At 42.8% G+C, this 21,839-nt stretch overlaps 1 protein-coding gene across 1 annotated transcript in view; it reads right to left on the bottom strand.

Moving 5' to 3' along the window:
- The window catches only part of HYDIN (HYDIN axonemal central pair apparatus protein), a 348,507-nt gene that overhangs the window by 83,926 nt on the left and 242,742 nt on the right, over positions 1-21,839 (bottom strand). Inside the window, 12 exon segments of the mRNA XM_043899028.1 lie at positions 1,128-1,298; positions 3,667-3,840; positions 4,307-4,486; positions 7,131-7,299; positions 9,718-9,957; positions 13,779-13,928; positions 14,254-14,448; positions 14,597-14,724; positions 14,950-15,086; positions 15,509-15,636; positions 17,255-17,382; positions 18,997-19,174. Of these exon segments, the coding sequence (XP_043754963.1) occupies positions 1,128-1,298; positions 3,667-3,840; positions 4,307-4,486; positions 7,131-7,299; positions 9,718-9,957; positions 13,779-13,928; positions 14,254-14,448; positions 14,597-14,724; positions 14,950-15,086; positions 15,509-15,636; positions 17,255-17,382; positions 18,997-19,174 (1,978 nt within the window).

The following is a 21,839-nucleotide window of genomic DNA, read 5'->3' as shown; positions in this document are numbered from 1 at the left end:
GAAAAGTAGAGAGAAAATTATTTTTTCTTTCCTATACCACTAAAAAGCTGTTTCTCCCATCTTCCCAGAAAAGAATCTCCCATTTCTCCTGAAAGCCCCAGCCAGGTCTACCAACTAGTAAGCAAGGGACACCATCAGGAATGACATGCTGTCCTAAGCATTCCTATTATAAGAATGAGCCTACTCTCAGCAGGCGTTTGGCTTTATAGTCCATAGATTTTTTCCCACTGAGCAGCTGCTCTCCTGCCCCGCAGGCCTTTAGGGGACCTGAGGGAGTCAGGATTCTTAACCTCTGGTAAGTAAGACTATACTACTTAGTAGTAAGTACTACTACTATGGGGTTTAAAAACTTAATTTTCCTCTCCAGCAAACTTTCTCCTCCCCCATGTTCCCTGTCTTGGTAAATGACATAACTCTCTTTCTGGTTTCTGTGACTGGTAATCGAGTGTGGCCACCTTGAATGCCCCCCCCCCTCTTTCAATTCCCTGCCATGCAGGTCACTCTCAGACCCATTCACATTCATTTTCACTACTGCTTTCTTTACAAGACACCACGAGAGTGCCTGTCCTCCTATGACTTTCTGGCAATTTCTCCCACAGGGTGAAAAGTGCCCAATTCCTCTTTTCCTTCAAAACACAGTCCAAACGCCTAATCTCAGCACTAAGGTCAACTGTGACTGCCCTCAACCTGTCTTCCCCCCTCTCACTTACCATCCCTGCCCTCTTGGTCTGGAATGTCCTTATCTTCATCTTTGCCTGTCAACATTCTCCTCCTTCAAAGCCCATTTCCCTGAAAACTTCCCCAAATCATGCTTGTTGGAACTCAAGTATCTCAAAGTTGGTCTTTTGCAGAAGCTAGTACTTCTGTTACATACTGTCCTCTGCTCTGCACCTCGGTCCCCGCTCCAGGGGTCACCCACAAAGATGTGGCCATAGTCGCCCTGCTCCCTGCAGTGCCAACTGCACCGGGCAGCCAGGACAGTGGATGTCTGTGGGAGAGAATTCTCTGGGCTGCTGCTGAGTCAACCTTCAGTGGAGCTGTGGGAGAGAAGCTCAGGGGGGGAAACTGAGCACCACCAGTGGGATCAGGGCCAGTCGGCCGCAAAGCGTCAGAGGAAATGCTCTCACCAGACTCCTCCTCCTTCATGGACTGTTCTATGGCAGCCCGAATGCAGAGCTCCCGGGCTCGGATGCCTGCGATGTTGTTGCCGTCAGAGATGGCTTCCAGCATGATAGAGTCAAGGTTCAGGCAGGCAGCGCTGTAGTACCTGGCCATGTTGACTGCGGTGGCTGACTTTCCTACAAGAAAAGTCAGGGGGTTGAATTTTCACGGCTCTCAGCTGCTCACTGTTCTCAACAGAAGAAGTTTCTAGGTCAGAGGCTCCTATAAAGTGACCTCTCCAAGGTCCCAGCCTCTAAGTCTCTCGTGTGGCATCCAAGAAAAGAGGGAAGACGTGAGCCAGGAGTCATAACTAGGGGTTCTGGTCCTAATTCTACCCCTGAACAGCCGTGTGCTATGGCAATCCACATTCCCTCTGGATTTTTTCCTCAGCTTAAAAAGTGATTCTAGTAGATGAACTTTAAAAATCTTGTAGCTCTTACTTCCCTCATTCTACTGGGAAGAGACATTTTTGGTTTACAGAATAATTTGTGTTGATGTCTGTTTTTCTCATTCCAAATACCTGCTCATTAAAAAAGAAAGCAGAAAATTCAGAAATAACAGAAGAAAAAGCGATCCATAATTTACTCATCCAGAGAGATTATAGTTAGCATATGGCTGCTATTTATGCATCTGTAACTATTTTATTTACATTTCTTATTTAAAAAAAGTAGTGGGCTAGGTGGTAGGCTGAATAATCCCCCACCCTAAGAGGTCCACATCCTAATCCCTGAAGCCTGTGACGTGCGGTGCTCAGTCGTGTCTGACTCTTGGTGACCCCATGGGCTGTAGCCTGCCAGGCTCCTCTGTCCATGGAGATTCTCCAGGCAGGAATACTGGACTGGGTAGCCTTTCCCTCCTCCAGGGGATCTTCCCAACCCAGGGTTCAAACCCAGGTCTCCTGCATTGCAGGGAGATTCTTTACTGACTGAGCCACCAGGGAAACCCAGAGCCTGTAATGTGGTGTCTTATATGGTAAAGGGACTCTGCAGGTGTGATTAAATTAAGGGGCTCGATGTGGGAGAGTGCTCTGGGTTATCTGGGTGGGTCCAGGTAATAACAATGGTCCTTACAAGAGAAGCAGGGCGGTCAGAGTGAGAACAGGTGATGTGATGATGCAAACAGAGACAGAGAGACAGACAGACTAGAAGATGCTATGAGGCTGGTTTTGAAGATGGAGGAAGAGGCCGTGAGCCAAGGAATGCAGGTAACTTTTCTAGATACAAGAAAAGGCAAGGAAATGGATTCTCCCCCTATAGCTTCAAGAAAGGATGCAGCCCTGTTGACCCATTTGAGACTTCCCATCTCCAGAACTCTAAGAAAGTTTCAAGTCACTAAATTTGTGGTTATTTGTTACAGTAGCAATAGGAAATGAACACAGATTACAAATTGTAAACATGACTTTTTTCCCACTTAAAACAATATATCATGAACCTTTTTCTATTCATTTAAGACACTTCAATGGTACTTTTTAAAATTGTCATATACATACAAAATTTACCATTTTAACTGTTTTTAAGTCCACAGCTTAAAAAGCTAAGTATATTCCCAATGTTGTGCAACCATCACCACCATCCATCTCCAGCATTTTTCATCTTTCCAAACTGAAATTCTGTACCATTAAACAATGACCTCTCAATCCTCCCTCTGCTTAGCCTCTGGAAATCACCATCCTACTTTACCTCTCTATAAACACAATGACTCTAGGGTCCTTATATAAATGGAATCAAACAGTAATTGCTATTTCAGGTCTTGCTTATTTCACTTAGCACAATGTCTTTAAGGTTCATCTACATTGTAGCGTGTGTGAGAATTTCCCTCCTTTTATGGGTGAGTAATATCCCACTGTACCACCTTTAGTTTATCCACTCATCTATCAGTGGACACCTGGGTTGTGTCTTACCTTGTGGCTATTGTGAGTAATGCTGCCATGAAAATGGGTGCACAGGACACTGTTTTTAAAGGTGATATAATTCACTACATGAATGCACGCATGCCTGCATGTAAAGTCACTTCAGTCCTGTCCTAGAGAATGTACTATGGTTTAATTAACGAGTCCCCCATACTGAATACTTCAACTGCTCCCAAATTTTTAGTATGGCCGACAATGTTGCAGAGAACGCCAATGCAGTCAGTGTTTACCCATATGATTACTTTCCTAAGAGAAATTTTTATAAATAATACTGCCAGGTCAAAGAGTTTGCACATATTTCCCCCACCACTCTTCTTAAATGACTTACTGTCTTGGATTTTTCTTTAATATTTTAATGCTATTAAATTATTGAAAGAATACAAGCTCCAACAATTCAGAGATGTATTAATTAAAAATGAGGTGTCTGTGCTCTTTCTCTAACTTTGTATCTCTGAAGTTGGCAATGTAACAATCTAGGGATAATCCTTTGGTACATAAATCTCAAACAGAAGAGTATTTTATTGCCTCAAAAACGGCACACGCAAATTTCACTGTAAATGTATCCCAAAGGGGCAACTCTTTAGACCTGTGCATACCTGACAAGGGCGTCCCATGGATGATGATGGCGATGCCTTTCCGGTTCTTGGCCATGCGGCCTTCTGCAGAAATGTCAATGCCCAGGTAGCGAGCAATGGCCTTGCTCACTGGGTTGTTCTCTACTTCTCCAACCTCTTCCGCAGAGTGGCTGTCAATACTCTGAATCTTGTCAGCTACAAATTAAAAATACATATGCATATATGCGTGCATGTGGACACACCCACAATTCACATGGGTTCTGATGAAAATGGGATGACTTTTCCTAGCCTATGTGTTATTTTAAAATGACCAGCATAATCTGCAGCAGATGTTGCTGCCAGCGTTATTCACTTCATAGCATACAAAAGTGCCCTCTTTGGCTAATAATTTGTCCATAGCTACTAGAATTGAAAACACAAATTACTCTCTGATTCTTAATCCCATTTGGAGGAAACTCTCCTGCTTAAAAATAACACTGGAAACTAGTGTTTGCAATAGTAAGGGACATGGCTAAATAAATGAGGGCCTGCTCAAACTGTAGAATTAACACACGACTGTGCTAGTTAAATGTGTTTTATGGAGAAAGGTGAAAGGCACTGAACAGACTTTCCACTTTTGCTTAGAAGTAACTGGTACCCAAACGTTAAAATGAATGATTACTTTGAAACATGATTTTTTCCAGGCTTTCCTCATCCTCCTCTTCCTCCGGGTAGGTCTTGGATTCAACCATTGGGATGTGCCGCTCTTCCAGGTTGGATGTTACAGAGATCCCTCGGCTAAGCGAGGTCCTCTTCGTGCTTGCTGAAGTGCCCTGCTCTGACAATGGACCGTCGTCCTCTTCTGCCGGGGGAAAAGGATAGAAACACACAGGAAGAGTCAGGAAGAGGACAAGGGAGATGGGGCAAAGAAGGGAAGAGAGACAAAGAGGAGAATCACTGAACTGCTTACCATCAGCCTAGACCATCTGACCCAAATTAAAAAGAACTGCAGTCAGTCTGCCTTTAGATTTCTCTGCCCAGAGTGTTTCTACATTTTAACATTAAAAAAAGATACCAAAATTATACATTCGCCCCAGAAAAGTTGGGACATTCCAAAGAGCAAAAATGATAAAATTTAGCTGCAGAAAGCGATATAAAAAATGGTGGTAGAGGAATGGCAGCTTCATTGGATGATACCAGAGTTGAAGAGCCAAAGCCTCTCAGAGTTTTAATTTTTCCAAACTGAAGTTGGGATCATACTGTATGCACACCAATTTGTAGCCTGCTTTCCTCCTTTTCATGAAAATTGTTGAGCACATCTACTACTTTATTTGCCCCAAATCCTCCTCACTGTCCTGACTCCACAGAGTTTAAGTGGGTGCATTGGGTTGTCATTGTCCAAAGTCCGCTCTGCCCTGGAGCTAAGACATCCTCTTTGTTTCATTTTGGATTTGAGTCAGAGAGGTTGTGGCTCTCCTGGGAATGGCAGCAGCGCGACTTGGAGCTGCGAGCCTTCCCTGGACGTGGTCTGGAAGCAGAGGAGGATGGATCCTCTGTGAGACAGCAGAGCGAGCAGGAGCTCAGAGAGGTGCTGGGGAGGAGCAGAGCGAGCGCCTCCCTGGACTCCTGCTGACCCTCAGGTCGCAGCTCCAGACCAACTTTTCATGGGCCAAATGGAAAGGTGTATAGGACGGTGATGAGAGCAACAGGGCCCTTCCTGACCCTCACTAAATCCTCTCTACCCTAAAGCTTCTCATGGCTCTCTGCCTTGGGCCACCAGGCAATTCTGGGTCCATCCCGCAACCCTTCCTGACTGTGAGCTCTCAAAGGCAGGGGCTGGTTTCACTGATCTTCCTTCCAGCACGTCAGCTCAGTGCTTGGAACACAATGGGTGCTTGTTATGGACTTAACTAGTTTCCATAGAATTTTATTTGCTGAAGTCCTAAGCCCCCCACCCTCACCCCGGTATGCTAGAATGTGACTACTTGAAGACACAGCCTTTAAAGAGGTAATTAAGTTAAAATGAGGTCATGTGAGTGTCCCAATCCATCCACAGCCCAACACGACTGGTGTTCTTACAGGAAGAGATTAGGACACAGACTCACAGGGGGACATCCCTGTGAACACAGGGCGGGAAGACAGTCATCTACAGGCGAACAAGGGAGGGTCACAGAAAACAATTCCACCAGCACCTTCATTTGGGATCTCTAGCCTCCAGAATCATGAGAAAATAAGTTTCATTTGGTTAAGCCCCCCAGTCTGTGGTATCTGCAATGGCAGTTCTGGAGAACAATATGCTCAGTGAATACAACCAGGAGACTAGGTGAACAGGCAGCCTTCTTCTCTCCTCTCCTTTTAGAGCAAACTAATGTTCTCCAACTAGCTTGTCTCCCTGAGAGACAATAAGACAGCTTTAAGGGCAGGGGAAACGGACTTCATTCATTCACTTTAACAGCATACAGTTATCGGGTACTATGATGTATCAGGTGCTGGTCCATGCACTGGGTTTACATTGGGGAATACATGGTCACTGCCTTTATGGGGGCTTCTTGTTTAGCGGGGGAGATGGGTGTGAAGAAAATACACATGATGACTATTATGCAGAAGAAAGAAAGAAAGAATGGAGAAGGTGAATTTCCAGGATGAGGGCACAGGGAAGAAGGGAAGACAAGAAGCACCCCCAACAAGCTACATGATCCTACAGGTCAGCCTGGAACCTTGATGTTCAAGTGTACACAAGGGGGCCCCTGGGCAGATGACAGATAGCCTGGGGATGCTGGGCAAGAAAGGGCAAGATTATAAGAGCACATCTAGCTTTGTGATTGAGCTTATGATCATGGAGGGTCCTTCCTCATGTGAACTCCCACCCCTACCTCTCGTAGGGCACTAACGTCTACCATGCGGGACAGATTACCTTGCATCACCTAGGCACACATTTGGAGGCTGTGGAGCAGAGCGGTTACTGTCGTGGACTCCAGAGTCAGAGAGATCTGGGCTTGAGTGCTGGTTCTACCACTTAAAACTGTGGGCCTGGCTTTTCAGTGCTTCCTCTCTCATCTGCATGTGTGAAGCCCTCAGCACAGAGCTTGCAAGCATCTAGCAAGCATCCCTCTATATCTGCATTAGCTTTTTTTTTTTTGTATTTTATTTTATTCTTTTTTTTTTCATTTATTTTTATTAGTTGGAGGCTAATTACTTACAATACTGTAGTGGTTTTTGCCACACATTGACATGAATCAGCCATGGATTTACATGTGTTCCCCATCCCGATCCCCCCTGGCTGTTTTTAAGCCTCGACTCCCCACCAGACTCCAGTGAGAGCAGAATGTGTCCCCGTGTCTGCATCCATACAATGGGGACAACAGGGCCATTCTGTAAGGGTCAGAAAGGAAATCCCCAGGACACCTGAAGCCTGCCTGGCACTTGGCAGGTGCTCAGTAACTGGTTCATCTCCCAGTAGAGATAACTTAAAGAAGCCAGTGGCTCCAGAACCGTTGAGTTCTCACCGTTCTCCTGCGCCAGACTCTCCAGATATTTCACCTTCATCTGCTCCTCTTTGGACCGCTTTATCTCCCTGAAGTACTCAAACACCTCTGGGGGCAGCTTCTCCCCTGGAAGGCGAGGAGGCAGCAGCAGAGAGTTGTAGGAATCATAGCCCTTCAGTGTTCGCAAGATCTGCGGAAGGAGAACGGGAGTTGCTGTTGGTCTGACTGGAAGCTTCCTCCCCACAGCCCCTGGTGGGCCTGCCATTCATCTCATGAAAGCCCTGCTTCCACCCAAGGCTGGGGTGTGCACAAATACTTTCTGGACCTCAAAGGGTAGGGTCCTCTGCAGAGGTCTACAGTTTAAGGCTGAGTTCTGGATATGGGGGACTTATATAGGGACATATAGGGGACATATATAGGATTTTGTGTCTGGGCATTTCCCATGTGGAAAAGAATTATCTCCTTGATTTAAAAACAACATATATTGTTTTTCTTTTGTTTTTTTCCCCATTGACAAAAGTACAGAACTCAATTATCCACTTTGAGTGACATGTTATTTTAAAAAAAATGGTTGTCTCATAAGGATATAGAGAAAAACAGGTAAAATGGCATTAGGTATGTATGTGCATGTGTGTGTGTGTGTGTGTGTGTATGTGTGTGTGTGTGTTTGAGAGAGAAACATAGAGACAGATGTATATTAGGGTTGTCAGAGGAAGCATAAGATGCCTAGTTAAATTTGAATTTCAGATAAAAAACTGATAATTTTTAAAGTGTGAATTTGTCCCACATTGTTTATCTGGAATTCAAGTTTAATTGGGGCAACCTGTTTTTCTTTCTACTAAATCCAGCTACCCTAGGGTGTATGTATATTTAGTATAAAAGACAGTAAAGTCGACTCCCAGAAAGCAATTACTTCCTAAGTTACTGGTGTGAAAAAATCAGTTAGGTAACCATTCTCCAAGATCACCAATTTTAGTTGTTTGAAAACCAATATTAATGAGTTTATTCTAAAATTTACATGGAGGAACAGAGGGCTAAGGACAGCTAAAACGCTAATGAAGAAAAACAGAGAGGACTGTCCTACCAGATGTCAGGACCTATGAAGTTGGAGCAACAGACCGGGAGGTATAGATGTCGGGTAGACAAACTGAAATAGAGGAGAAAGTTCAGAATAGACCCATGTGTATGCAGAGCTTTGATACAGGACAGAGGCGGCACAGCGGATCAGTGGGGAAAGGAAGGATTGGCCCAAAGACTGGCTGACACAGAGACACAAAGGCCTGGCCAACGTGCCTCCCCTGGGCCAGCCCAGGCACACAGCGTCCCGTGGGGTCAGCTGAACGCCGGGTGCCACATCACCACACTTCATCCTCTTGTCTACCCAGGCCTGCAGTCCTTATTCTTCACAGGATCATCCCTGAGACCGCTCCCTGATAAACCTGCATGCAAATCTCAGAGCCTCAGATTCTGCTTTCCCCAGACCCTGGCCCACAGTGAAGGCTGTTGTGCCAACACAAGCCACTGAACACTTAATATTACCTAGTGGAGAAGCTTGCTTCCAGGGGGACAGAGTCCCATTTGGAGGAAAATTTCTGGATACAGAATCCAAATTGCGCAGAGCATAAACACTGGACGTAAAGACAATATTCAAAGGCCAAGTTGGTGGAGAGTCCAGAGGAAGCAGATCTTAAATGCATACTACTAAGTGAAAGAAGCCAGTGTGAATGTCTACATGTGATATGATTCCACCTATATGGCACCCTGGAAAAGGCAAAACTACAGAGACAGTAAAAAGATCAATGGTTACCAGGGGTTGGGAGGAGGGGGGATGAACAGGTGGAGCACAGAGGATATTTAGGGCAATAAAAATACTTTATATGACACTATAATGATGGATACTTGTACATTTGTCTACATCCCTAGAATGTACCAAGAGTGGACTGTAAACTACGGACTTTGGGTGGTTAGGATGTGTCACACAAGTTCACCAATGGTAACAAATGTACCATTCTAGTGAGGGAGGTTGGTAACGGGGGAGGCTATGCCTGTGTGGGGGGAAGGGAGATATGAGACATCTCTGCACCTTCCCCTCAATTTCGCTGAGAATCTAAAACTTCTCTAAAAAAATTAAGTTAAAAAAAAATGGATAAGGCAGAGCAATCGTAAAATAGGCAGCCCAGAACCAACTGGGGGGTAAAAGGCAGACTGAAGTCCTAACATGATTACATTAAATATACTGTAATATATAAATACCCCAATTTAGACACTGCCAGAGTATATTAAAAAGATGACCAAATATATGCTGTCCGCAAGAACCTCACTTCAAATACAATGACTGTGGCGTACGTTCTTTACTGTTTTAACTATAAGCATGAATTAGTTTTTCAATTAGTTGTTTAAAATGTATAATGAGATCACAAAGAAGCAATGAATTCTCTCAAGGCGAGGGAAGTAGGTCAGGAAAACCTGTGAAGTGGTCTTTAAACTGACAGGGAAGGGTTCATAGGAAGAAGGAGCAAAGGTCAGGAGTTGTCCAAGCAGATAGGAGAGTACCTGGCAGGGCCCAGCATGTGTAGGAAAATGGAGCTTGGTTTTGGTCTGTGCTCACCTTCTCTTCTACAAGATATTGCTGGTCAAACTCTAAGGAGTAAAACTCAATGGGAAAGCTGCAGGGATTCTTCACCACCACCTCAGCCTCATCTCCAGCTGCGTAGGGCAGCAGGGGCCCCAGCTCCAGAACCGAGGGACTGAATTCCAAGCGTGGTTCTAGACCTTGCCCTTCTGCCAGCAGAGTAAGCTTTTGAGTGCTCTGGGCAATCCGGAACACCAAGGTTTGGCTGTAGAATTTCTGGGAAACATACAAACAAAACGAGCATCTGAATCGGTTTCTGCTGTGTGTCACGTAAAACTGAAAACCACTGGAGAACAAAACGGATTCTGTTTTTTAGATTAAGAAAGAAAACTTTTCTTATAAAACTGCATGAGAGCAATTTAGATTAGAATGTTAACGCTGGGAACCTAGCAAGCCAGGCACTGCACCAGTGCTTTATCACAGTCCTCAGAATGTTGTTCTCACACCCTTCAGAACCTCCAATGTGCTCAGATGTCCCACTGCCACTGTGTGTATCTCTGGGCTCTCGTTTCATGGGCCCTGCTTCCTGTAAGTGTAGGGCAGGGCAGGGCAGAAATGCTGGAGAAATAACACCTTCTGGGAACAATCCTCAACCAACGATTCCTGGGAGTTATTGTATGAAGACCTGAGCTCCCTCACTCCTGGGGAAGGAAAATTCTGAAATGTGCATTTTGTATATTTTCTCTGAGTTTCCAGTGGGATTAAGATCCAGTGTCCAAGGTAGCTGGCTCACTCTCATACCCTATTAGCTGCCTTCCTTTTCCTGATCACTTTCTCCTTCTCTGTTAGTATCCCCTACACCTCCTACAGCTTACACTCAAATTCTTGACTCCAAAGTCTGTTTCTTAGAGAATCTGAATGATCATACTTCTATTATTTGAAGATACAGTTAAGCAACTGGTCAGAGATGATCAGCTAGGGCAATCAATTCATCTCATACAATTACAATCCAAATACCAGTGACAGTGACACCAGTTACCCTAATCTGGTTTCATTGAGAAATCTATTAAAATGCATATTCACAGGCCCATTCCTAGAGACCTTGACTTGGTAGAGAAAGGATGGGAATTCTGCACTTTTAACCAGATGCCCAGGTGGTTGTGAAACGGGCCCATGGCGTGGGTTTGGATGGCATGATTGACTGAGCAATTTGGGGAGCTCTTGAATACCTTAGTTCAAAGGGGAAAATCAGATGGATGGAATGTGTAAGGATGTAGATACAAGTTCAAAAAATACCTATTGTTGGAGAGAGTAAGAAAATGAATTATTGGCTATGAAGCTTTTCTATATAATTATGGGTTTAGCATCTTGTGTGATCCAAACTTCTATATTTTAACTGCTTATTAGAGAAATATTTCTAAAACAGTTCATTCATCTCCTTGTATTCAGAACGCATTACAATGTTTAGGAGTTGTTAGTGGGGACATCAATAGTTTCTCTTGCTCCCGGTGCTGGTGCAGATATAGGCGGGGATAGTACGGATTGCAAGGCTAACCAGCTCCTAGTATGCGTGCGTGCTCAGTCACTTCAGTCATGTCCGATTCTTTGTGATCCTACAGACTGTAGCCTGCCAGGCTCTTCTGTCCATGGGACCTTCCAGGCAAAACTACTGGAGTAGGTTACCATTTCCTTCTCCAGGGGATCTTCTGACCCAGGGATTGAATCTGTGTCTCTTATGTCTCCTGTATTGGCAGGTGGGTTCTTTACCACCAACTCCACCTGGGAAGTCCTGGTACACAGCCAATAAATTCCTCTCCCAACTCTAATTTGAAAAGATGCATCCCAATGTTCATAACAGCACTGTTTACAATAGTCAAGACATGGAAGCAACTTAAATGTCCATCAAAAGATGAATGGATAAAGATGATGGGGTATCTATGTACAATGGAATAAAAAAGAATGAAATAATACCATTAGCAACATGGATGGACCTAGAGATACTAAGTGAAGTAAGCCAAAGACAAATATCATATGTTATCACATATGTGGAATCTAAAAAAGTGATACAAATGAACTTATTTACAAAGCAGAAATAAACTCACAGCCATAGAAAACAAATTCATGGTTACCAAAAGGGATAGTGGGGTGGGGGCAAAAATAAATGAAAGCCTTTGGGATTAACATATATATACTGCTATTAACAAAATAGGTAAACAACAAGGACCTATTGTATAGAACAGGGAACTCTACTCAATATCTTCTAATAACCTATAATAGACAAGAGTCTGAACAAGAATACATATATATATATTTAACCAAATCACTTTGCTGTGCACTTGAATCTAACACAACACTGTATACTGTAAGTTAGCTATACTTTAATAAAAATGATGCTTGAAAAATTCCTCTCCCATTTGGTGGAAATATTTTATTAATTTTGATCAATTCTAATTCAGCATTTATGGAATTGTGCAAACAAATCTATGTTTTTTACTATATTTACTGATAATTCTCTCATTCAGTAAGACATCCAAAATCTTGAGTAGCCCCACTGATAGTCTTAGGACTTCCTAAGAATGACAAACACGCTAGTTTTCTTTTCTTTTAAAGGATCAGAGAGATTTTGACAATGATAGACAGGGACTCTATTTTAGAATCAGATATGAAACCATTCACTTTTCTTTCTTCTCACTAGATTCTTAAGCATCTCATCAAAGCTGTTACCTGGAAAACAGGAGTTAACTGTTTTATAGGTGTTTTATAACTCACATCCATTTCTTCCTTTAAAAGAATAGAGGAAAAACATCTCCCAAATGCCTTAGACTTTGAGCAAAAGTCTTAACAGTGTAACCTCTTGAGATCCTCTCTGGTTCTAGGATATTATCATTTTTCACTGTGTTCTTTGTCAGGAGTAGCTTTGTGTTGATAGTGTTTGCAAAAGAGACATTTGTGAGGCCCAGGGAGTATGTTTATCAGGAAGTACTTATTATTATCACAAGTACTGATGATAACAGTAAGTAGATATTGAGCCAGTACATATAGAGCAGAATGCTGTGCATTTTATTCACATTAATTCATTTCCTCTTCAAAATGACCCTGCTGCTGCTGCTGCTGCTGCTGCTAAGTCGCTTCAGTCGTGTCCGACTCTGCGACCCCATAGACAGAAGCCCACCAGGCTCCTCTGTCCCTGGGATTCTCCAGGCAAGAACACTGGAGTGGGTTGCCATTTCCTTCTCCAATGCATGAAAGTGAAGTGAAAGGGAAGTCACTCAGTCATGTCCGACTCTTAGCGATCCCATGGACTGCAGCCTACCAGGCTCCTCCGTCCATGGAATTTTCCAGGCAAGAGTACTGGAGCAGGGTGCCACTGCCTTCTCTGTCAAAATGACCCTAGGAGGTAGCTATTGCAGGTCAATAATGTCTTACCGGAAACCCTAGGGGCCAGATGCTTTAAAAATTCAGATTTTTAAAAAGGTAAACATACCGCATATGCCCTATGTTATAAAGTATCCTCTGCAGGGTCCCCTGGAATCAAGCACATTATTATTTCTGTGGCTGTAGTGTTTGAGTCTGCAAACCAAGGTGGGTAAATAAAGGTTAAGTAGTTTCATGTCAGTTCAGATTAGGTTTTTCTGCCAAATGAATTTGGGTCTGAAACTCATGAAATCCAACACCCCACCCCTCCCCCCGCCGCCCAGTTTTTAGATCTTATTGGATTTTGAAATTGCAATAAGGGATTTGGGGACATATGATATTATTATTTTTCATTTTATCTGTGAGCAAACCGAGGTCTAGTGAGGCTGAGTAATTTGTCCAAAATCATGCTCTCTCCAAGCGCAGAGGAAGAAGGCAACTAAGCCAGGTCTGCTGATAGAAGTCAGAGTATTAGACAGGAATCAGCGCCGCTGCCGCTGATGCCAACAACGGGGCTCCTAACCACCAGGACACAGCTCCCGTATGAACCAGAGTACTGGATGCCACAATCAGAACAAGCAGGGACAGCTCACTCAAAGCTTCCCTGGAGATCAATTAAGCATGGACTTCAAGTAAATCTCAAAGAGATCCAGGGAGTCTGACTACATTTCCTTAGAGCTTACCTCCTCTTTGGGCATGAATTTCACTTGCACGTTGGACCTCTCACCAGGATCCAGGACCCCACAAGTGGGCTGAATCTCAAAGATCCGTGTCTTTGGCTTTAATTCAGCACATAGTTTGCGTCTTAAGTATTTTGGCATGTGTTTCTCCAGCTGATGAAGTAATATTAGACAATTAGATCATTTTCTTTGGAAAATGATTCCATTCTCCATTCACTCAACCTGTGTTTACTGATTATCTCCCTGGTGTCAGGGGATGTGTGGAACCAGGGGCACAAAGATAAGATATTCGCCAGATAGCATGGCCTGATAGGCCCTTGAGTGTTGGGCTGAGGGCCTACATTTTATTCAGGAGGCAGTGGTTGTCACTGAAAGTCTTTGAGCAGGAGGGTGAAATGAAGAGAATGAAAGTCTAGAATTATAAAACTGGCACAAATGGAGATGGAAAAAAGGCGACAACGGGCCAAAACTCACTTACCTTACTAACAACTTGCTTATGGCTCTGAACAAACCATTCACAAGGGACTTGGAGATGATTGAAAAGCTGAATAGTTTCCACAAGGCACTGCCCACACTGAATTGTGGCAAACTCCACTTTTCCACAAGACAATGTCATACTGGGAATGGTCACCTTGGCTTGGAGACGGATATGAACTGGTGGCCCTCCAACCACCTAGAGTGGGCATAAAATTGCTGTTACCACATAGTACAGGCTTGGAGGAAGAATCATGGCTTTGAAATAGCTGTGGATCATCACAGGGTGGTCAGCAAGCAGGGCTGGAAGCTGGGGAGGATCAGCTGGACCCAGTGGCGCGTCTTACCTTGATGGGCAGAATGACCTGTTTGTTGCCAACAGAAACATTGCCCCCTTGTGTGTCGAATCGCACTTCAAATGTTTCCGTTTCACAGTAAGGCAGATTCTTCACACGATCTAGCTCAATACTGAAGCCTGGACCAAGACAAACAAAACTTTGTGGGAAGGAAAAGTAGCAGTCAAGAGCTGCTCTAGAGAGAGCCCATCTGAGGCAGGACAATCCCTCAAAGTATCGATTAATAGCCCAACACTTCTTTTAGCTGATCCCAGAAGAAACACAACCACCTCTCCAGGACAGTACAGCTGGGAAACTTGTCAGAAATGACAGCATACAATAGGAAGGGTCTCCAGCCTGGTCACCTGTGTCATGAAGGACACGCTTCTCTGCATGGAAGGACACTGGAAAGTGACTGGTGTTGGTGATCTTGATGATGTGGGTTTGGACATCACCGAGGATGATGTAGCCAAAGTCCAGGATGTATTCTGGTAGCTGGACTCTGAAACAGTGAACAAGCTCTCCTTACCACTCGCGTTTCCATATGTGAGACAGTGTGAGGCTCTCTTCTCTTTCTTTTGCAGAAATCCCTTCTGTGGGGTAGAGAACCACCACTCTCCAGAATGGAGGCTAGAGATGAGACACCTCCCCCAGGAGACCACACTTCTGCTTTAGCCCTCATCTCTAAATGCAGTCAGGGCTGGTCCTTAAGCACCTGAAGCCCAGCCTGTCTATTACACAAAGTGGGAGGTTTCTAAGAGGCAGAGACCTGCCTGGCTGGCTGGCTGCTGGAGAACAGCAGATATGTGAAGCGAGTGGATTTCATCCCAACATGATCAACCATTAATTCAGGGAGCACTCTGGTGGAGGACACCACCAGCTCTGCTACATTCTGAAACAAACATGACAGGGAAGGTCACTTACTTGATTGGTTTACGGCGACTCCGATGGTAGAAGTCATCCGTGGAACCAGGGACAACTGATTTCTGATGTTCTATGGCATAGTCTTGGACTATAAGTCGTTCTACTTCCATCTGGAGGTGAGCATTTAACTGGAGCAAGAGAGAAGAGCAAGGGAATAAACTCTTTTAGAATATGCATTCTTAGTGGGGGCAATATCACCCCAAAGGGGCAAAAACTACTTTGTGGAGGGAAAGTCAGAAAACCTTAGATATTGCAATGGCTTGTGGCCCTCCAAAGGGTCAGAGTACATAAATAGATATACAGTATAACTATGGGGTTAAAATTTTTATTGCAGGATAGAGTAGGGTAAACAAACTGTGCATCTATGCCATGGAATATTACTCAGCAATGAAGTAAGGAATGAACCATTTATGTTAATGGTTCTCAAGGGCATTATGCTGAATGAAAAAAACATCTCCAAGGGTTGCATATTGTATGATTCCATTTATATAACTTATATGCTCATAACAAGAGTACAGAGATGGAGAACTATAGTGGTTGCCAAGCAAAAAGGGGTGAGGAGCCTGGGGACAGCTACATCAATGTAAGCATGTAAGTGCAAAAACAAATTAAAAATAAGAGGCTCAAGGGAGTTCATGGCTGCTGAGTGGTTAGTATTCTGGACTTTCACTGCTGCGGTCCAGGTTTAACCTGGGAACTGAGATCCTGCAAGCTGTGTGGCACAGCCAAAAAAATACAGAGGCTCAATTCTCCCTGTTAAAAATAAGGATGAAGACTTATTCCAGCTTCACTTTTCTTGCGCATTTACTTAAGAAAACTTGCAAGTTCTTTCTTTGTCTCTTAGAAATATATATATAAATATTTTTAGAGGGTAAGCCTTTTGTCAGTTTCATAACCCAGGAGTGTCTTTCTCAAGGACCTGGGAACCATCTCTTTGACATGGTTTGACATCTCTGTGTCACCATCAAGGAATACAGAGCCCCATCTCCCAGTTTCCGTGGGAGGACAGAGTCCAACTTCAGAGGACTCTATCATAAAAACACAAGAGGTTTGTTTTCCCTTTGGGTAAAGCCAATTAGCTAACACAGATGGTCATTCCAAATACCATGCGAGTTCAGCATGAACTAAGTGTGACAAATGGTGCTGTCAAGTCTTCCTACCCGAGGACTAGTTATAGTTCTTAAGGACTAGTTACTGTTTACTTTGAGAACATGCATATAATGGGTTATATATAGTGGGATTGTATCTGCTTGGCTCCATGAAAGACTGAGATTTCTTTCTGTCTTTGCAATCTCCTAGCAGACTAGCAGAAACATGGAGCACTTTCTACTTTAATGCTTATCAATAATAAACTTGGATTCTTTCTTTGTGGAAAGATTTTGTGGGTTGGAAAGAGAGTTTGTGTGTAATTCTATTTTCCCTTAAGCACAAGGGATACTTAGGAGATGAAACACTTCTGTGTTTTAATTGTGGTGGTGTTTACACAAAGCTATACATGGAAAAATTGGGTAGAATCACACACATATACAGATATGCATACATAAGTAGACATGCAGATAGACAGACACACGAGTACATATAAAACGGATGAAATCTGAATAAGCTCTGTGGCTTGTACCAATGTCAGTTTTCTAGTTTCTATATGGTTCTATAGTTACAAAAGATGTCACCATTGGGAAAAACTTTTTTTTTTTTCTTGCAGCTGCCTGTGAATCTAGTTCCTGTGCAGAGGGAAGCCAACCTTACCTCAGAAGATTCATCGTCAGGCACATTCTCCTCTGGTGTCTCTAAGTGATCAAGCGTTTCACGTTTATTGCACTCTTTCTCTAGGTTTTTTCTGGCCTGATTTAAGAAGATCTCATACTTTTCACTTCCTGTGGGGGTTGGAGTTAGAAGGAAATCTGGATGGCTAGAAATATATGAATTATGCCTAAAACATAGATTCAAAGCTCAGGGTCAATAAAGTGAGAAGGGAAGTGAACCTCGTGATACTTCGCCTGCCATGTTTTCTCTGCTTCAGAGGATATTTTGTACCAGAGACCTCACTGAAGTTAATAACATCATGCTTTAGTGAGCTACTATCTAGTTCTCAAGAACTTTATGGCAGTAACATCCTGAACCAGTTGTGGGGTGACCAACTGCATCCCAGCTTACTTGATATTTTGCCAACTGAAGCACAGACGGCTGTACCACTTGGGAAACCTCTCCATGTTGGACAAACCCAGGTGGATGGTCACCCTTAGGTTGGTCTTCATGTTTACTGATTATCTATTAACTAAAACAATATATTTGATTCAAGTTGCTTTAACTACAACTAAATAAGCTACAGTCCCCCTGAATCAGGGAGGGTGGGCAATGGCGGGAGAAATGTCAGACACTCAAGTTCACCAGTAAGCCAGCACAAATTCAAATGCCCAAATAGATAAAGTAATTAAAGTGCCTCTGTGAAACCACAGGAAGTGCTGAGACTGTGGTGAAGACCCAACTAATACTCAGATTTAAATTATTTTAAAGCTCTGTATTGGTTAAACATGTGTACTGCCATAAAGAGGCCAGACTGGCATCCAGTTTTCAGCCATGAGGCAAAGGGTTTCCTTCTTGAAATTGTATGTGGAGCTGGACTAACCTATGTCTGGTTGGAACTCTAGATGCTAGAGAGTAACATGGTCTTAGATTTACTAATACTTGTGTTCATATTTTCAGGAAGCAGACAATTGGGATATAATGAATCAACAGGTGAGTTAGTGACTTTGGGGAGTGTGGTAGGAGGAAAGGCTGAGGAGGGAGAGCTTAGTCTGAAGCTGCTTAGGGAATGTGGGTTTCAAGGAACCTGAAGAGTGACAAGTTTCTCTTGACTCCTCATCCTGCAGCCCATGTCAGGAAGAAAGAGCCAGAGTCAGTCCATGGCTCAAAAAGCTGCTTAGTTGAGCTTCAGAATCTGCTATGACAGAAATACTCTGGTACACAGTGATGGCTCCAGGAGCTAGATGTTGCCCAGAAAAGCCTTGGCTAGGGATGTGGGCTAACAGTCTAAATTAGCTCCCAAACTGAGTAGTGCCAGAATAAGGGGTTGGAACCTTGGTTGCTTCTCTCTACAGTTTATATTTTGAGAATTGTACTCCTTGCAGTAAAATTAGCTGTAGCCTTCTCAATGGCCAACCATGAGTGACAACTCAGGGAGAGAGTGCAGCTGGAAGGAACATGCCATGGACGAAAAGGCATTTGGAAGTACGAAGTCCTGATCACTCTGTAATTTAATAATGGCGAAATTGGCCAAACGTCTTAATTTGGGACTGTCATGGATGTATCTTGTTGCACTCATCTCAGGTCATCCAGTCAATTTCAACTCTTGATGTGTTTTGCAACTGAGGGATAACACAAAAGGGAGGACTGCCAAACAAACAATGCAGACTGCCGGCACTCTTTTGATAAGCAGCTAAAATGCATCTTGTCATCCAGTGGGGAAATATTACAGGGAGTAGAAGTACCTTTGAGGTTCCTGGGGAGATCGAGGGAGATTCGGGGAAAGATTCCCTCTCCACTCAGAGTAATATTTTCTGGGTCCAGGTGGGCAATCTGTATCTGGAAACTTCTTTGAAAGATCTCAGGCACTCCAGGTAAGTAATAAACCTTCAACACTTGTTCTTTATGGGAACTGATAAAACCCTATGCAGCAGAAAGATCAGAGAGAACTTTAAGTAAAATTTACAACAGACTCTTGCTTCCAGCAGTTTGATGCACTGAATAATCTCAAGGGCTTAGTGTTGCCATAGTGTCCACTCACACTGCTCTCCCAAGATTCATTCCTATGCAGGTGTGAGAAAAGGACAGACAATAGGAAAATAGGCAGCATATATGGGCAGGCATTTCATAAAAGAGGAAACCGGAACAGCAAGTCAACACAGTGAAAGCTGCTTATTCTCATAAGTAATCAGGGAAATGGAAATTAAGATCATAATGAAAAAAATTTTAACCATAAGATTGCCAAACTTTGCCAAATTTCAGTAAGACTATGAACCAAAAGAAACTCATTTACATCTGGTGGGAAACCACCAGATTTTTCACAGAAAAAAATCACCATGAAAACTGTGTTAGCACCTCCTTATAAAGTTGAACAAATGCATAATCTATGACCTCAAAATTTCACTCGTAGGAAAATTCTCTGTGAAAACTCTTCCACCTGTTGGCTGGGACACAGGCACAAGAGTATCTGTAGCAGGATTATTTAACAGCAAAACTTGTTTGTGTGGGGGTGTGGAATCCCCAAATGTGTTTTGTCAGGGTAAAGGAAAACTACTTTCAATGTAGTAGTTACAAAATGAGTATTGTACATTAGTGAAAATAAATGAACTATAGCTACATGCAACAATGTAGACTAGCACTAAAAACAAAATATTAGGGGGAAAAATTGCACAAATTACAGGTACTGATGACATTTTTATAAAGCTCAAGACAGAGCAAAATCCCATAAAACAAAATCTCCTTGAGGGCAGGTATAGCTGTATATTTTGTTTACTATTCAATTACAAGTTCTAGAAAAATACCTGGTCATTGCAGGTGCTTAGAAGTTTTGATAAAGTGATAAACTAAAAGTACTTGATGTAAAGATGCATACATATGTAATAAAACTGTATTTTACAAAGAGAATGACAAACATAAAATTCAGACTAGTGGTTGCTGGCCCGGGGGTAGCCAGAAAGTATATGAGAGACAAAAAGAGCCTGGGTAGATTGCAGTATGTTGAACTGCATGCACCAACACACAAGTGATTTCAAATATATTAGTAATGTTCTGAGTTTGAAGACGGGTGGTAGGTACATGGGTATTCATTTTTTTATAATGCTCTGTAAGTCAAACACATGTGACATGGATATCTTCTACATACATCAAATATCATATAATAAATCTTAAAAATTGTGAATAAAGTCACAAAATAAAGACTCTAGGTCAGTAATCAGAAAATAAAAGCAGGAGAATTTTATGGTAAAAAACTACCAGAAAAGGCAAATCAGCCTAGAATATAAACCAGGAAAAATGCTATTATAGGTTCAAGTTATTTAGAAGTGCTTTAAAAGTCATCTTTGAAGGGGCCTCTAATAATTTTTTAACATATTTTATTGTCTTTTGATGTTACAACTGATGTATATTCTTTGAGGAAAAATTAGAGAATGAAGATAAGAAAAAGCCTGAGTCACGCAAACTTAAGGAGTCTTCATGTACACAGACGGATCACTGTGGTTAATCCAGGTCAAAGTATTAACTCAAAATCTGACCCCTTGAGGTACCTGGCAAAAACAAGTGCGACACTATTGGCAGCATCACATTACAATCCAGGGTGAATGAGGCTCTCCTAGAGAGAACAATCTCAGCTGAAGATGATCCCAAGTCAAAGATTACATATCATACAGGGAAAGCACTGATAATGAAAGAGAGTCAACAGTCACATAAATAGGAATAATAATAACTCAATTAGAAAAATTTAAAAGAATGTACAAAATGATTAGTGATAAATGAAGAAATTAAAATCCCAAGTGAAAGTGGTCAATCAGATGGAATTTCTGAAATTAAGAGAGGAGGGTTAAACAGTAGATTATACTCAACTGAAAAGAAAATTAGTTAACTGAAAGAGCTGAGGTAGTTATCTAGAAAACAGTATAGAGAGATAAACAGTAAAGAGATACACATGTGCAATATAGGTTAAGAAACATGGACAGAGTGAGAAGGTCCAACATATGTCTAACATTTGCTTTAGCAGACTAGAGAAAGACTAGAGAAAGTAGGGTAGAAGCAATACTTGAAGAGATAAGAAATGAAAGACACAGATCCTCAGGATGAAGGTGTGCTGTGTGCTGAGTTGCTCAGTCATGTCTGACTCTTTGCAACCCCATGGACTGTAACCCACCAGGCTCCTCTGTCCATGGGGATTCTCCAGGCAAGAATACTGGAATGGGTTGCCAAGCCCTCCTCCAGGGGATCTTCCCAACGCAGGGACTGAACCCAGGTCTCCTGCATTACAGGCGGATTCTTTACTGTCTGAACCACCATGGAAACCCAAGAACACTGAAGTGGGAAGCCTATCCCTTCTCCAAGGGATCTTCCCAACCCAGGAATCAAACCAGGGTCTCCTGCATTGCAGGTAGATTCTTTACCAACTGAGCTACCAGGAAGCCAGAATGATGGAATGAACATACAACTAAGAAAAAGATACACTCATGATTACTATAAAATGTCTAGAACCAAACCACAGTAAAAACAACATATGAAACCTTGTGAAAGACAGTTACGATGCTACTTCAAAAGATGCAATATTAATATTGTGAATTAATATTAA

The sequence above is a fragment of the Cervus elaphus genome, chromosome 4 (assembly GCF_910594005.1).
Source record: "Cervus elaphus chromosome 4, mCerEla1.1, whole genome shotgun sequence".
Taxonomy (NCBI): domain Eukaryota; kingdom Metazoa; phylum Chordata; class Mammalia; order Artiodactyla; family Cervidae; genus Cervus; species Cervus elaphus.
Note: the sequence above shows the minus strand (reverse complement) of the source record. Positions and strands in the feature narration are given on the sequence as shown.